This window comes from Oryzias latipes, chromosome 19, assembly GCF_053564925.1.
Source record: "Oryzias latipes strain Hd-rR chromosome 19, Olatipes_Hd-rR_3.1".
NCBI classification, from domain to species: Eukaryota; Metazoa; Chordata; class Actinopteri; order Beloniformes; family Adrianichthyidae; genus Oryzias; species Oryzias latipes.
The window spans coordinates 19,366,534-19,384,396 of record NC_136255.1 but is presented as its reverse complement, the minus strand read 5'-3'; the positions used below and the strand labels follow the sequence as shown (position 1 = coordinate 19,384,396).

The following is a 17,863-nucleotide window of genomic DNA, read 5'->3' as shown; positions in this document are numbered from 1 at the left end:
TGCACATATTCGGTGTATTTCACTGTCAAAGAGTAGAATATATAAATAAGAGTAGAATATATAAATAGATGTATACTTTTTATGGTGGTTGAAAATGTGTATAAATATGCCAGTTATCAGATACCCTGCAGGAATAATAAGATGGCCAAAGAAACAGATACAGACCACGGATGTTAAAACACGAAATCACCATGCATGGAGGGTTCCATCCCAAATCCAGCACCCTGAGACTGTATGCTAACTGCAAGGAAGGAGGCCGAGGACTAGTGAGCGTGGAAGCCACTATCCAGGATGAAACATCCAAGATGCATGAATACATCAAGCTCAAGGCCCCAACTGACAGTGTGCTCAGTGAATGTCTCAGGCAATGGAGAGCAGAGGATACAGTGCTGGAGGACAGATCCTCATGGGAGGACAAACCCCTGCATGGGATGTACCACCGGACCATAACTGAAGTGGCTGATATCAAGAAGTCCTACCAATGGCTAGAAAGGGCTGGCCTACAGGACAGCACTGAAGCACTCATCCCGGCAGCCCAGGAACAAGCCCTGAGCACCAGAGCAACAGAGGCTCAGATCTACCACACCAGACAAGACCCAAGGTGTAGGCTGTGCAAAGAGGTGCCTGAAACAATCCAGCACATAACTGCAGGGTGTAAGATTCTGGCAGGGAAAGCATACATGGAGCGCCACAATCAAGTGGCTGGAATAATATACAGGAAGATGTGTGCAGAATATGGACTGGAACCTAAAGTCAAAATGGGAAACACCTCCGAAGATGGTAGAGAATGAGAGGGCAAATATCCTGTGGGACTTCCAGATCCAGACTGATAGAACGGTAATGGCGAACCAACCAGACATTGTAGTGGGCGACAAAGAACAGAGGAAAGCCGTTGTGGTGGATGTGGCAGTGCCAAGCAATGGGAACATATATATATATTCGATAAGGAGCCCCACTATGCTTTACTGAAGGAACCTTTTAATATATATATATATATATATATATATATATATATATATATATATATATATATATATATATATATATATATATATATATATATATATACATACACACAGCAACTTTGAACGAAGCTTGTATATTCCAAGTTCTCAGTTTAATCGAACTCCCTTTATGTCATAGAGTAAGATCAATACATAATTCAATTAAAATATGAATAAAAAATATAAAAAGCGGTTTTAAAGTATACAAGATGATCGTTTCAGGGATACATAAAGTGAAATGTTCCATTTGGTTCTTCACTGAAATTCTGCGCAGGCGCAACAAATGTATGATTGAGAAATTTACGACGGTCCTGAAGGCAGCACCGGCTCATCCGTGCGAGCATCTGTAGTTGAGAGCGGAGAGGAGGAAGGCGCGTCAGTATGACCGGGTGCTCATGCGACGTCTGAAGTTATTAAGTGTTCCTGCTTTTGTTAGTTCGGAGTCTTTGGCCTCTTTGAACACCAACAGGTAAGCCTTAATGTCTGTGTGTACTGAACTACGGACCCAAACAGCCGCATCTTTTTTTCCGGTCTACCAAGCTTTGTCACCCGTTTACATAATGGGCTGGGCGATCGGCTAGTATTCTAGCATCAGCTAGCATACCATATTTTTTTTTTTTTTTTAGCCCGTTAAGAGTTACTTAAAACGTCTTCCAGCTGAATTAAACACCAACCTTTGCAGTATGAGAATTTAACGCTGACTAATAGTAGAATTCAAATTTAGTGGCAACTCAGGGTTAATTTAAAACATGATAAGTTAGTGTTTATTGTAGTACCCGCTATCTAATGTTTTGTTTCCACCACTCTTCTCTTTAAATTGCCCTGACCTGCCTAAACTAGGGTGTCACACATAAGGTGCTGGGCTTCTTAGCCATATACATTGTAAAGGTAATGTTGGTTTATATCATAGTTTACATATTAATTATAAATTAACAGTTTGGGGAGTTTTTAAACGAGTTTAGAATTAAGTTGATGCTTTTTTTATATGTGCTAGTGTAAAAAAACACAGTTTGACATGACCTTCCGCAGAGCTGTCATCATTGTGAAACTTTATCTTTTACTGGGAAACAAATGAAAAGTGATACAATTTTTGCTAAATTCCATTTCGAATCAATCAATTGTTTTTCGCAATCATCCAAATTTGACTAGATATTGATAAAGGTTGACTATGTATCACGTTGTGATGTTTGCAAAAGGTAACGATTGTAAGGAGCAAAGATCTGCTGGATTCTTCAAGTTCCATGAACTTTCCACTTATCTTTTGTTTGTTTTCTTTTTAAACAAAAATCTTAGCATTACAAATTAGATTGTGACTGACGAGTCATGTGGCAGACCTTCTTCAGTTTTATCCATCCATTTTTTTCAGTTTCCTACTGTATTTCTATTTCTGAACTTTTAGAAATGGAGCTGCACAATTGAATTTAATAATCTTGGTAAATAATTTCATAGTCATACTTTCATTTTGATTGTGTATTTTTTAAAACAGAATTTATTTTTATTTTTATTTTTTTGCTTATTACTGGATCAAACTTAGTTTAACTCTTAAACAAATTCAAACTGAAATGTGTCCTTCAATTTGGACATTAACATAATATGTTGTTTGTTTGAGGGGCGTTATAAGGAAAGCTATCATTTTTCCCTCCTGAACAGATAGATGGACTGGTGCATTACCTTGATGATATAATCCAGCTTCTCTAAAGACTTTTATCCTGATTGTTTTGAGTTAACTTTAAACATTCAAAGCAGTTTGTTTGATTTTTGCTCAGATCACATTACTTTTGATAATGTAATTTTTTTTCTGCAGCTATGAACAAAGTTCCCCATGTCCTTCTGGAGCAGACTGATGTGTTGAAGGTCTTTTCAGTCGTCTCTTTTTAGGTTGTTTACGTAAACAAACACAATTCAGTGCGTTCCTTTTCTATCAGTAAGACAAAAGACGGTTAAATGACCTTATCAAGTGTGATGTTTACTTTTAGAGTAAGTTCAGCTAAATGCATTGTATAATTATAAAGTGTAATCAAGTTTTTTTTTGCGTCGTTGTACAGTTGGGTACTTCAGTATGTTGGGTACTTCAGAACCTAAAAGTATTAAACATTATTTTAGTCTATTTTTTGTGTATTTTGTCTTTTTTTTTGAAAAGCAGACATGCTTAAAAAAAGGAAACAGTCCAGTATTAGAGTAAAAAAAAACCTCTGGACATAAACTACAGCCTAGTTTTGAGGAAGAAAAATCAATTCTCTTCATGCAGAGAAACAGGAATTGCATGGCGTAAAATATCCACTCGGATTGGCTGCTGGTCAATATTTTCCCATCGAACTCTTATCATTTTTAAGCAGACTTTGCAGTTAACCACTCACTGTTTTTTCCTTTTGTAGTTTCTCTTAAAATGCTATTGTGTTGCACCTGTTTTGCACCAGTCCAAAGGTCATACCAAAGACTCAAGTAAACCACCAGAATGATTCAGGATCACAATGGTAAACGCAGCTCTGCTACTGGAGGGGATGGTCAAATGCAGAGAGCAAATTTCTCCACTCATAGTCCTGTGGGACACGGAATTTTTTCTGCTTTAGATGTAAAATTCACAAAAAAAATTGGAATTCCCAGAAAGGGGAACTTTTATAGCTCAATATTGCCTGTTATTAAAAGGATAAACATATTTTTTTCGGTGGTCACAGTGAAAACTTTTGATGATGTGTTCTTTATATTCTTTATAAGATAAACTGATGAAAAAATCTTGTTGTCAGACAAATTTCTTGCTCAATGTTTGTGTTTAAGGCCATAATCAGGGTTTGTTTCAAACTTTAACATCAGTTACAAATGCTGGTTTGTTGGCTCATTAACAAAATGGTCATGTAAAACCTTTTATTGTGTTTGTGCTCCATCTACACCTCACTTTGCCTCATCGTGCACAGTAATCATGGCGGAGGCCCATCAGGCGGTGGCCTTCCAGTTCACGGTCACCCCAGAGGGCATTGATCTGCGGCTCTCCCACCAAGCGCTCTCTGAGATCTACCTCTCTGGTGTTCGCTCCTGGAAGAAGCGCATCATCAGAATCAAGGTACCATCCATGATCCCAAATCCATTCTTCTATAGGCGATGGCCTTTTCTGGCTTGCATAAGGCCAAAGCAGGACACACTCTAGACAGGTTAACAGTCTGCCACAGTCTCAATGGAAAATTTAGTGCCGCCACTCAACATTACATAGGAAAGAGCCAGGCGGGGCCTTCTGGCTGTGAGCTAACAGTTCTAAACACTTTACCACGGCTTTGCAGCTCCATCATCCAAACAAGTTTTCCAAAAATTCAACTTCCTCTTTCTCAGCAATATCATCCCTTCCTTTGTTTTAAAGTTACCTGTAATTTATTACGTTTTTGAATTTTAAACGTTTATTATTATTCAGTCGCTGTGTTCTGTATAATTTCTTGGATTTAGTTTTTGTACAATCCCATATTCAGGCTTTTCTCTCCTCATCAAACTCTGCAAATACCTGATAAAGATGCATTCATTTGAAGACGAGATGCCCGATGAAGCAGAGAAGCGAGTCAAACGTGCAGGACTGGAAAACCTGCCCTGAGGACCAAGAGATGTTTCAGAAAAACCTCCATCCAGTTTTTCTTTCTGTTGTTTTTCCCTGACTTCTTTGGAAAAACACAGCAAGATGAAGGAAAGCTACTCTGAAAAATCCAAAGCAACTTAAAGAAAAATGACCTCAGTGGAATATAATTTCACTATACGCATTTTAAAACGATCACATTGCCTGATAAGACTTTATGATGCTGTTTAAATAGATCTGATATGACCAATGGATTATACTGTGTGTCAGTTAACGTTGGTGTTCTTTGTCTCATGGGTACAGAACAGTGTGATTACTGGTGTCTACCCTGCAAGCCCCTCCTCCTGGCTTTTTGTGGTCATCGCAATCCTGGCTACGATGTACACACGCTCCGACCCATCCATGGGAATTATAGCAAAGATCCAAGAGCACCTGCCAGTCAGGTAAAAACTCATCTTTACTACAGAAAAGTATGAAAAAGAAATCTTTGGTTCATCTGAGCAGAGCGTTTTTTAACTTGCGCATTGTGTTATAATCGGATGGACCTAACCAAACACTGTTTAAAATGTACCGCAGGCAAATTTTCCAAACTACAAAGTAATGTCCCTTTTTCTGTCATTTGTTTTTTCCTTGGAATAAAATTTCATTTTAAGTTATAACTAAGAGAAAAAGCTTAAAGGGCCTGTATCATGCTATTCAAATTCTTTCAGAGTAATCTTTATCCATGTTTATAATAATATATTACCTTTGGCATACAAAAGAACAGATTTTTTTTACAAAATATGAGTTATTTTCTCAGATTTTTTTCCTACCCGAAAGTAAGACTACTGGATCTCTGAGGCTCCGCCTTTTGCTCCTTGTGGGTGCCGCCCATTTCATGATGTCAACCTAGAGCCGGCCTCGGCCCCCCGCATTTCCCCCACGAAACAAAACAACATCCGAACTTTTTGAAAAGACCGACGTTCATCTTGTGCATATAAAAGAAAAGCGTTTTAGCCGATCACAGCTAGCTCCGTGGAGAAAGTGTGTGTGTGTGTGTGTGTGTTTGTCTGGGGTGGTGCTGGCAGCACAGACTGTTCCTGGAAGGGGCTGTTCCCCCCACGTAGATACGTATGGATGTATTGGAAGGGGCTGGTGCTCCGAGCGCAGGCTTTTAGAGGAATTAACATTGTAATACACTTCAAAGCTCAGAAAAGGGGATTTTGCCTGATTTAGGCCCCTTTGAGTTTGAGTTTGACCTTGAGTAAAGAAACACTTGATCTTAAAATTTTCAGTCTTTCACACGATTGTTTTTTTAGAAATCTGACCAGGTTTTGTCATCAGTAGTTTTGCTTTTTTTCTAAGTGAATAAAGAAAGTTTGCATTTCTTTACTCTAAAAAGAATATGTTGACATCAATAAATGCCTTTCAGCAAGACGTGAACAGACAGGGGTATTATCTCCTCTTAACTTGAAGTGAAGCAAAAACATGTTCAGGTACCTCCACCAATGTTGATTTGGATTGTTATGGCAACACAACAGGATGCTGTGAGGAAGCTGGGGCACTTTTGTTGTCACCTCTCGCTGCCTGGTCTTCACATTTCTGCAGTGTTGCTGCACAAAAGTGAGTCTTTCATTGTCTGACGGTTTTGGTGTTTCATCTCTAAAAAGAGGCCAAATTCAAAGCTCTGTTGAAAACTTGAGTGTTTTGCCTCAAAAACAAGGTACTTTAGTGGGAAAAGTATAAGTTAGTGATACTAATGCCTCACTATTATGGGAAAAACAATCAGTTGTTGTGTAATAGACCCTCGACATTTACCCCACAAAAGCATCTCAAGAGTTGGTCTGCAGCTGACCAGATGATCATTTGTTTGATGATTTTCTTTTTTTTTTTAAACATTTGAACCAATGTTTTTTCTTCGTATCGCCTTTCTCAGCCAGTCTATGAGTTCGCAGTGCCAGGCAGTGGTTTCAGCAGTGCTCTTCAGCACCATGCTGTGGCTCCTGCTCATCTTCACTATGCGCCTGTGCCTCAAGCAGCTCCTCTCCTACCATCGCTGGATGTTTGAGCAGCATGGCAAAATGTCCACTACCACCAAAATCTGGGTGGTGAGTGTGTTTTGTTTTATTTTATTTTTTTATTTTTTTTCCCACGTCTCACGTCACACGGGTATTTCTGTGGATATGAGCTCTTAAGTTTGCTTCTCTTTGCCAGGCATTGGTGAGAATATTTTCTGGCAGAAAGCCTCTGCTCTACAGTTATCAGGGTTCACTGCCAAACCTGCCTGTGCCTGCCATCAAAGACACAGTCAAGAGGGTGAGAAACGTCACGACTGTTGACAAAGGCTTATAATTGTGATTATTATTTTATTTTTTTTTTAGATGTATTTACTGACTATTTCTGTAATAAAAGATCAAACTGTTCCACTTTGATCTTGCTCAGTACTTGGAATCGGTGCGTCCACTGATGAATGATGGCGAATACGAGCGAATGACGAAGCTGGCCACAGAGTTTGAGAGCAGCCTCGGCAACCGCCTGCAGTGGTACCTCAAACTCAAAGCTCTCTGGGCTTCAAACTACGTGAGTGTCTGTCAGCAGTGCTCTGGCCGAGTATGACCTCCTAAATGTCTTAAGGAGAGGAAATAATAAACAATTCCATTAACAATGTATATCTTTAAAAGGTTTCATGGCTTTAATAATTCATTTAGCCTAAATATACAGTTGATGTGACTTTATCTGGCTAGAATATTCATCCCTCGCTGTGGGTTTGACTGTTTTCAGGTCAGCGACTGGTGGGAGGAGTATGTCTACCTCCGTGGACGAAGCCCCATTATGGTCAACAGTAATTACTATGGCATGGTAGGCGGTTTTTTTTTTTTAGCTTTTTTCATTATTTTGTCAGATTAAAAATTACTTCTCTGCAAATCCATGCTGACTTTTAAAATGAATTATCCCCCCTCCCTCAGGATTTCTTGTATGTGACGCCCACACCCATCCAGGCTGCCAGAGCGGGCAACAGCATCCACGCTTTCTTCCTGTATCGCCGCAAACTCAACAAAGAGGAGATCAAACCTGTGAGTTGACTTGTCCGTACATGATGGGGTTTCATATTTGTGCTGTTGCTACGGCAACAGATTAGTCGGAGGCTGTACATTTAGAAGCGGTGGGAATATTACATTGTAGCAAACAGATCTGAGCAGCGAAAGACTTTGGTTGTTGTGGATGAGTGTGTGTTTACATTCATCCATCCAGCCTTCCACCCATCCATCTGTACCTGCATCTGCAGTTATCTGATGAATGAATGAATGCGCGTCCATTCATTCAGTGTTTTTTTTTTTTGTTTGCAAACGTGTTTTTTTTTTTTGTTTGCAAACGTCTCCCTTACTCATCTCTCGCTTTCCCCCTTCTGTTTTTTCTTTTTTTTTTTACTCTTTTCCATTTCCCCCATCCTCTCCTGCATGACCCGCCTCCCCTCATCTGCTCCCTCACGCTCCTGTATGTTCAACCACGGCGTCTCCATTTCCCAGAGTCGTATCCCAGGCACCGTCATTCCTCTGTGTGCCGCTCAGTGTGAGAGGATTTTCAACACCACTCGCATTCCTGGAGAGGAGACCGGTAAACAGTGACTTGTACACACACGTGCTGAATCGCAGTGCTGCTTTTGAAATGACATCTCTTTGTGTAAACAGTAGGGATGCCTCAAATTTCGCCACAAAACTAAATTGTGTTGCTTCATTGAACTGAATCGTAGGGAAAATAAATTGTTGCATCCCTACTGGCATACGTTTATGTGAAAAGTTTGTTTTATTCACTTTTATATACTATCTTTATTTCCTTACACCAGCCAAATGAAACGTTTTTCTTTATTGCTACTAACTTATTAGAAAATGCAACAGAACAACTTTTCTAACTTTTTAGGTTTTTGTTGTTGTTTTGTAATACAATATTAATATTAATATCAATATCAATATCAACCATATCAAACTGAAGCCAATCTGCCACCTAAAAATCAAGGTTTGATCTGGATCGCAGGGAAAAATGAATTTTTGAATCCGTAGTAAACGGAGAACTTTAAAGGAAAACCTTACTTTAGTTTTCTGAAAATCTGCAACTTTCATTGATAAATGGTAAAATCCTCTCAACTCCCCCTCCCCGTAGTCTACAATGTGTGTGTATGTGTGTGTTTGTGTGTGTGTGATTCCAAGCGAGCATCTGTGACTCACAGAGTCAATGTGTGTCGGCTCAGTCTTTCCTCGACTGCCTCCTCTTTCCGGCTGCTTTCATTCTGGGTCCAAAAGTTTCCGAAAAAGCTCCGGCTTTAACTAATGTCGGTTTTCTTCTTTCCATCTTCTCACTTTCCTCTCCTTTTGCATTTCTCCCAACTATCTTTTGTTTGGTTCCCGCCCGTCTCTTTCTATCCTCTTCAGCTGTTGTTGAGGTCTACAGTTCCTTGCTGCTCCTATCAGTTTGAGCGGATGTTTGACTCTTGTCGTATCCCCGGATCACTAACAGGTAGATTTAAAATTCCTGTTTATGCAGCCTTTCTCTGAATTTCTACAGGAAATGTGTCTAACATCCTAATAGATGTCTTGTTGCTGGAACTCTTTTGTTAACACCCAAATAATAGAAATATCTCTAACACTCAAATTGAAAGAAATCACTGTGGTTAAAAAGGAAGAGCTTCAGACATTGATATATTTATCTGAGCATATTTATTCTAATTTCTTTAGGATTATTTCTAAAAATAGTTTTAGAAATTTGCATCATTCCTACACTGCAGCCCCTGTTGGATGCAATCTTTCCATAATGGTGGTGTTTTTTTTTGGGGTGGATGTGTGTGAAATTTGTTTTTTGCGCGTAAATATTACACGATGGCTTAATTATTTCAATATTGAACAGTTTTGTTAACAGCGCTTTTAAAAAGAAATGTTAAATGTCCAAAAACAATGAAACCCCAGGTTTGTTCAAGCTTTTACTTTGAAATGTTTTGTTTTATTGCTAAAAAGAAAATCAAAATGGCAAAAAGAAAGGTGCCTGTGCCTTCATCCCCACAAGTTCATTGCTTACAAACTAACCTATACTTTAAAAAAAAAACTACTAAGAGCTCAAGTGCTTCCTGTCACTCTGCTCATGTTCTGCGTGTCTTACATGCTCAAAGATACTGTGCAGCATTGGAAGGACAGTGACTACGTCGCCGTTTACCACAAAGGGCGCTACTTTCGCCTTAGAGTGTACCAGGCAGGCCGACTCTTGTCGCCAAGGGAAATTGAATTCCAAATTCAGAGGATTCTCGATGACCCTGCACCTCCATCCAAAGGAGAGGCCAAACTTGGCGCTTTAACCGCTGCAGACAGGTAACGAGCATGAAGGTGTTAAATTACGCTGCATCCCAGCTGGAATGTCAGTGTTTTTTTTACCTCTCATGTTGGTCAGGGTGTCATGGGCTGAAGCCAGAGTGAAGTATTTCAGCAGTGGGATCAACAAACGCTCCCTGGATGTCATCGAGAGAGCCGCCTTCTTCGTGACCCTGGATGATGAGGAACAAGGCACGATGAGAGACGATCAACCAGCTAGTTTAGATAACTATGCCAAGTCCTTGTTACATGGGAAATGCTATGACAGGTATTGTTTTTAGCACTAACAGGGTCACCTTTGTGAATCATTCCTAACTGGTTCTTCTTGTCCAGCAGGCTAACTGTGGGAAATGGTGTTTTCTTGTTTATCACAGGTGGTTTGACAAATCTTTTTCAGTGATTTACTACAAGAACGGGAAAAGTGGCATCAATGGAGAGCACTCATGGGCTGATGCACCAGTGGTGGCGCATGTGTGGGAGGTAAAAATGAAGAGGTTACAACGCCATGCTTTTTTTTTTTTTCATCTTAACGTCCCACTCCGATCATCTTTTGATCCAATTCAAAAGTGTTCCCCGTGGTCTTTTAGTTATTATTTTGCCTTTTTTAGGCTAAATCCAAAGACCTGTTTCATTTTCTAGGACATAGTTCCTGCAGAGCGGCAGTAGTTGATCAGAAATTTGCCTCTGACTCGTGGGCGGGTAGCAAACCCCGTTCCTCCTTTCCTTCCCATTGTGGAGTGGAGTAGGGAGCAGTGTATTTTCTATGTCACTAATAGGCTCTTTTTCAAACGGCATTTTTTCGTCTGTTCCTGATTCCCAACGATTTAAATAAGTGAATACAGTATTCCCCTCATATTCGTGAGGGGGTTAGGGGCCGGAGACACCGTTGAAAACGCAGAACTACCCCACCCCCAGCAAGCAAAGAATGTCTGTCACCGATCCTTACTTATCAAAAACCCTTCTGAAATTGTGAAACATTTATTAAAGAACAGTGGAGTATTGCCCAACATAAAGTGTTTTTTTTTTTGTGCAAAGCAGTAGACTGTACCGTAGTGTACTTAATATATACACATATTAGGATGGTCACTCTGTCTTAAAACCAGGAGCCCGTGCTTCCTCCTTCATCAGTTCAGCCAGAGAGGGCATCTTCTTCAGGAAGAGGCTGGTTTCCTCCATCATTCATTCATCCGGAGGATAATTATTCTCCGCGATTATCTTCCTCAGCTTATCAGGATGTTTTCCGGCCGCTTTGAGTCAGCTGATTTCTCCGTGCAGGGCAACAAACTTTGGTTATAGTGATTCAGGAACCAGTGGAAATAGCGATGAAATGTTCCTTAGCAGCCTGCAAGGAAATCGCGGCGTGCTCTTCATCTCGGCTCCCCTCCTCCCTCGCAGCACCTCCTTCGGACGCAGCAGTCTTATACAAGCGTTTTGAGTTTTCCGGGTTTTTGTGATGAACTGAAGGAGTCACATGACTGAAAAAAATCTTCAAATATGCGAAGCCGCGAATAAGCGGGGAAACACCGAACACAGATATGCAAGTTTGACCTTCATTTTCTTCGTAATCTGTCCTTCATGAGAAAAATGCTACAAGAACACGCTAAAAACGCCATTTTCATCGGAGTGTATCTGTAATGGGAGGTCGTCATCCGATAATCGTTGTGCATTTTCAGTACGTTTTGGCCACAGACAGCTTCCAGCTGGGCTACAACGAAGAGGGTCACTGCAAAGGAGAAGTAGACGCATCGTTGCCTCAACCACAGAAGCTGAACTGGGAAATCTCTCCTGAAGTGAGTCATCAGATTATTAATTTGACTGCTATGGTTTAACAATGCAGGTTAACAAAAAAGAAAAACCAGTGGAGATTTTCTAATTCATTTCTTTGATAATTTCTATGTATATTTAGTTATATATTGCAGTCATGTAATGTGATGTTTGCCACTGTTCAGTTCAAACACAATCTCAGCATCTTTTACTTCTTTATTAAATGTTCAGAGGAAGTTACTTTTCTCTTTGCTTGTTGCCTGGTAACCACGCTGTTATAAAATCTGCTTGGAAACCTTCTGATTTATTGAAATTCCTTCTTTCTCCAAAATGTAAGCAAAGAGTTGAATCAACAGGAGCTAGAATGCATGTGAATGATCTGCACGGTGTGAGAAATGCATCCTTTCATTGGAGCGACATGCTTCTCTGCTGGTGTTTGTCAGTGTGAGGAGCAGATCTCGCGGTCCTTGGCAGTGGCCCAGGCTCTGGCCGATGACGTGGACTTCCACGTTCTCTCTTTCCGAGACTTTGGCAAAGGACAGATTAAGAAGTGCAAAGTCAGCCCCGATGCGTTCATTCAGATGACTCTCCAGCTGGCCTACTACAGGGTGAGATGCCCACTGAAACATGGAGTGGGACCATTCTTTTATTCTTTACCCACTTTTTGATTCAGCCCTGCCCTACATCTGTTCATTAATATAGATAAAAGTACATTTTTTTCACATCTGTTAAATAAACACCATATAATAAAATGGTTTCAGGAGCGGGGGACCTTCTGTTTGACGTATGAGGCGTCCATGACTCGTCTGTTCAGGGAGGGCAGGACTGAGACGGTTCGTTCCTGCACCAATGAGAGCAGTGCCTTTGTCCGAGCCCTGGAAAATGGAGAGGTGGGAACTCGAATTAGGACCTTCCACATAAGAAACCGTCTTCTTTTCTCTTAATAAACCGCTGTGATTCCTACGTTTGGGTTCTCCTCCATCACAGCCGGCAGACGTATGTAGGCGTTTGTTCCGTGGAGCCAGTGAAAAGCACCAGCAGCTGTACCGCATGGCCATGACTGGAGCTGGCATCGACCGACACATTTTTTGCCTCTATGTGGTCTCCAAATACCTTGGACTGGAGTCTCCTTTCTTAAAAGAAGTTTGTTTTGATTATTTTTAAGTATTCGGTTTAGTCTTTTGAAGAATCATGAAGACGTTAACAAACTGATGGGTCTTTAGGTGCTGGCTGAGCCATGGAGGCTGTCCACAAGTCAGACTTCAATCCAGCAGGTGGAGCTGTTTGATTTGGCTAACCACCCAGAGTACATCTCCTGTGGAGGCGGCTTTGGACCGGTTTGTTGCATCTTCCTAATATCAAACATAAATGCATTAAACATATATTTTATTGGTTAATAATTTTGTTTAATCTAAATATTTAAGTTTGTCTGCATCCCATTTTAAAAGCTCCTTTCTTTAGATGATTTAGTACGGATGTCTGCTAATAAAGGATGGAACTTGAATCATCTAAACAATCTCAGCCTCAGGACTTCCTGCTTAAAGTTTTGCATCAAACTAAGAGAAAAAAACAACCTTTAAGGCTCCTGGTTAATGACTACATATTGAAGAGATTGGTTTAGATTTAACATGTCTTTCTGAATACATGATAACATGTTGAACCCATATATTGACCTGTTTTCCAGTGGGTCAGTTTGGTCCCATACACAAAATAAGGGTTAAGGCACAGTTGTAACGTCAATTTTCTGTTAGATTTGGTTTTCAGGCAGACAATGACTTTGTGATTATTATATGTGGAAAAGCCACAGGGTCAAATATGTGTATTTTATGTTATTTTATAGTAGAGATTATTTCAATTTTTTGTTAAATTTAATAAAAATTCAATTTAAATAAAAAAAATTATTATTTTTTTGTTTTGTTTGGGTTGGTTTAATTTTGGTTTTATTTTGAAATAAATAAATAAAAAGTCAATTTTACATTAAAGCCCAGAAATAAGTTGATCTTGAGTCCTCCAAGGTTAAGACTTTCTTTTTTATTGAATATTTTTTACATCAATAAGTAAATTTGTTTTGTTTTGTAGGTGGCTGATGACGGTTATGGAGTTTCTTACAACTTTATAGGGGAGAATGTTATTAACTTCCACATCTCATGTAAACATTCCTGTCCTTCTACGGTGAGTTATATTAAAAAAGGGTTTGAATTTTCATTTTTATTCACTTTTCAGAGTCTCTGTCTAAAAATAAAAATAAATAAAACTTTTAAGGCAGTTTGGAGAAAGTTTTAACTTTAACAAGTTTAACTGTTTAGTCTTTTCCGGTGATTCTGTTTTAGATTTGGGGGATTACTTTGAGATTAGTTTCTGTCACAGTCCAGTTCTGAACGAGGCTTAACTGTAAGACGAGTCGCTGCAAATGTGGGTTTCAAACTCCTACTGTCATATAGTATGATGTTGCTGCAAAAAAATGCCACATCTTCATCATTTTTTCCTCCATCTCAGGTTAAGATGTGTATCCTACTCTGTCTATCCAGAGATTTTTTTTTTAGATAATTTGGGGTTTGTTTATCTTTACCTTTACAAAATTCATCCATGTTGCCAATTTCTTCTCACAAATAAAACAAATTGGTTCATTTCAGAAGCAACATCATGGAACTACATTATTAAATTTTTATTTCTCTAATTTGAAGTCCCACAATCCTTTATTTCCCTGGTTTTGTTCACGACGGTGTAACTTATTGACTTTACTCCTTTAAGTGTATTTTTGCCTAACCTTAAGATCTGTGATGGCTGTTTTCGTATCTGACAGGGTTGTGTCAAAGCAGTAATAAAAGCGGATGTTGTGCTCCTCTGTGCTGTGTTTCCAGGATGCTCATAAGTTCGGCGATCAGATTAGAAAAGCCGTGAACGACCTGCTTCAGCTGCTAAGCCCCAACCAAAAAGAGAGCAGTAAAACGGAGGAGAGCCAACCGAAGGTCAAGAAGGAGCAGTAGACAGTCCAAAAGTGTGCAGGCACAGAGAAGACGTGATGAAGTAAAGGGGGGGGTTGGTGTCTCTCCTGTAGAGAGAATGGAACTTTCTGGTGGATGACGATCATAGAACCTTACGGTGGACCTTGAAAAGAAAGTTTTACTGATGCGTCCATCTGTGAGAGAAGCGCCTTTGGCTTCAGCAGTTCAATCAATCAAACATGCATTTCTATGAATTCTCCTTACTAAGATGTTAGCTTTGCAAACGCCAGTATGTGTCCGTTGCACCGTTCCGTGTTGGGACTTAAACTCCTGACATCACTTTACTTCAGGGAATAATTTAACACGGATAGCAGCGAGGGATGTTTAATTTGAATTAAATTGTTTAGTTTGGTTTAGATGATTTATTATAGGTGATTAGTCTTCATTTCTGAGGTGTGGTGAGAAGAGCTGCTGTTGTGATTTCATTGTCTGCCTTCTGAAAGCAAACTATTGAAAGAAAGACTCCAGTGAGCCGGATGCAGAGCGCTACGTTTCATTCGCTAAACCGAACATTTAAAAATATTTTTTAGTTTTGGCTTTTATACTTTTTACTAATCAGAAATACGTATGCATGCAGAAATTAACGTCATAGATTTAAGGAGAGAACAGAGGTTTAAGAAACCAAAAACAGCGGACAAACATGTATATGGAATTATACTGCCTTACGTGAAGATGAAAGAGTGGAGCAATTATGTAGAATTTAACCACGGTAAGATTTAGCTTTTGTTGAGTCTTTCTCACTTTTTTCATTAGAAACTCCCCCCAGCACTGTTAGAAAAATCATTTTACTAAATGAATAAAATACAGAATTTAAGGATCGAAATTGTAATTTTCCTTTTAAGCTTTGAGTGCTTTAATGATAGCTTTTGTCTCAAAACACGAATACCTAGACAGTTTTTTTAGATCTTTGGGCAGTAAAAGGTCTGAAAACTTTATTTTTGTTCAAGGCTGTTTATTTGTCTGGTCCCATTAGTTTAACGATCTGGAGGTCTCCTCTGTGTTTTCTCAAAAAATGATTATAATAATGTGCAAGATGTTGAGATAATAAACCTAAAATTCCGTTTCTGATGGACAAACTTTTAAATACAGCATAAACTCCTTTATAACCTTTATTTAAGCATTTAATCAGTATGCCAGGTTTGTAAAGCAAAAATCTGTACTGTGAAGAGCTTGACACTTCACTGCCACTTTTCCTGTTGTTGTATTATTATTATTTTTTTGGTACATGTGTTTTAAATATGCGCCATAACAATGCAAGATGTATTTTAGAACATGTGCAATTATTCAGTCAGCAGTGCTGCAGGTCAGATGTCAAAACGATATTGTGAAAAGTGACACTTCTGTTTTTTTTAAGCTCCTCATCAATTCAGCTATTCTATATATTATTGCTATTGTGAAGCTTTTTAATGGAATATAACAAATTCAAATAAAAATGTTCTTAATAAACTGAAGGTGGTTTCAGTTATTTATCTTTATTGCTGGACGGAAGCATAGAATAAGGGAAACAAAGCTCAGATCTGAAATAGACATGTTTGTGCCTTTATTTACCAAACCTGTAAACTATTCAAAAATAAATAAAACACTAAAAAAGGTGTAAAATACAAATGTGGATATTAAAATTACTTTCTTCTGGCACTTTGTCTTTTGTGAAAGATTTTCTTTTTCTTTTAGATGGTTAAAAAGACCTGTAAGTGGGTTTTAAGTTGTAAAAACTGTACATGAACACATTAGTGAATGAATTATTACACTTTAATTTAAGTGGAAAACAACTGTTAACTTCTATTTAAAATGTGTTCAAATACAATTATACATATTTTTAAAATCAGCATTGATGTGATAAATATTTGTTTTTATTTCATCAGTTTTTATGATATATTTCTAGTTAAGACAGAATGTTAAATGTTTGTTTTAATAAAAATTAAGTGTTTACATAAAATACATTTCTAATTTTTAACAGTCAATAAAGTAATTATTTAAAAATCACTCTTAGCAACAAAACAAAGTAACAACAAATCAAAGGGAAATCATTTTATGATATGTTTACTTTTTAATGTTTTTGTTTTTACATTTTTTAGACTTGCAGGCTGATTATGCTACACTTTCTGTTCTATTAAAACATGAAGAAATATAAAACCAAAAGAACTTGAACTCTCATCTTTGTGTGTTTTCTTGATTGAGGACAACCAATCACAAACACCTGAATCAAAAAGAGTTTCTGTAGCGCTTATAAAAAGGTTTGCACAGTTCTGACGGAACTCATTTTTGATTTGAAGTTCTGTACTGAAACACCTGTCTTTTCAGATCTGGGACAAGCTCCAACATTTATGTCCCCGTCTTTATCTGGACTTACATTTCTGAAAATCGTTCTAATGCCTGTCCTTCGTCCAGCTCTTCTATATTTAGATCACTGTGTTCATTCATTATAGTTTAATTTGGCTCTCTTATTTGTTGAGAAATGAGGACGTGGATTGTTTAATTTTGGTGTTGTGTAAAAATATTTGTGTCCTCAAAGCAGCAATAATGAAAATGTGAATAAGCACACACCTCCATGTTGATTTTTTTTTTATTCATTTATTTCAAGCATTGTCGTCAAAGCAATAAAGAATTTACACATATTTATTAAACTCAGTACAGAAATGATGAAATGCATAGATTAAAAAGACAGAAAATAAAACAAAACAAAAACCTCACTTGAATCACATTTGCTTAATTAAATACAGTGATCATTAACTGAAGTATAAGTAGAGTTTGATTTATTGCTTGAAAAGGAGTGGGAAGAAGCAAGCTTGTATAATCCCACCCCTACTGAGTTCATTCATTTGATAGTTTTACAGTGTTTTAAATCCGGTTCTGATCAGATAAATTCTCTTGAAATAACAAAATCCAGTGCCTAGAAATGATTGATGATCTTCAGAAAACATTCATTGATCCAAGGGGACCTGGTGCATAAAGCTGTGTTGTTCTCTGTTGGGAGTCGTCATATCATCACTTGCAATCATCATTGTGTTTCCAGTCCAGGTGGCTTTACATTTTCCTCTTTTTCCAAACCTGGTGGTGAGATTTTCAGTAAAGATGGGAATTTATCCTTCTATTTTTGTATTTCGGGTATGCAGCACACTCATGTGTCTGAAGTTGATTGGGACTTTTTTTTTGGTAAAATATTAAAATTTAAGAAAAGGTTTAATTTCTTCCAATAAGAATCTG

The 17,863-nt window shown here is 38.4% G+C and overlaps 1 protein-coding gene across 2 annotated transcripts; it reads left to right on the top strand.

Moving 5' to 3' along the window:
• Positions 1–1,297: 1,297 nt before the first annotated feature.
• Positions 1,298–16,110, top strand: LOC101155805 (carnitine O-palmitoyltransferase 1, liver isoform). 2 transcript variants are annotated; one of them, XM_023949099.2, is made up of 19 exons: positions 1,298–1,473; positions 3,917–4,062; positions 4,861–5,000; positions 6,473–6,644; positions 6,751–6,852; positions 6,979–7,116; positions 7,318–7,395; positions 7,503–7,610; positions 8,964–9,048; positions 9,695–9,890; positions 9,970–10,158; positions 10,265–10,370; positions 11,564–11,680; positions 12,098–12,262; positions 12,416–12,544; positions 12,642–12,797; positions 12,878–12,991; positions 13,734–13,826; positions 14,516–16,110. In XM_023949099.2, exons 2-19 carry the CDS (start codon positions 3,922–3,924, stop codon positions 14,639–14,641), a joined length of 2,355 nt encoding a protein of 784 aa, XP_023804867.1. In that variant the 5' UTR covers positions 1,298–1,473; positions 3,917–3,921; the 3' UTR covers positions 14,642–16,110. The 2 variants fall into 2 exon arrangements, with proteins under 2 accessions (XP_023804867.1, XP_023804866.1); XM_023949098.2 differs by lacking the exon at positions 8,964–9,048 and adding an exon at positions 8,064–8,151.
• The last annotated feature ends 1,753 nt before the right edge of the window (positions 16,111–17,863 follow it).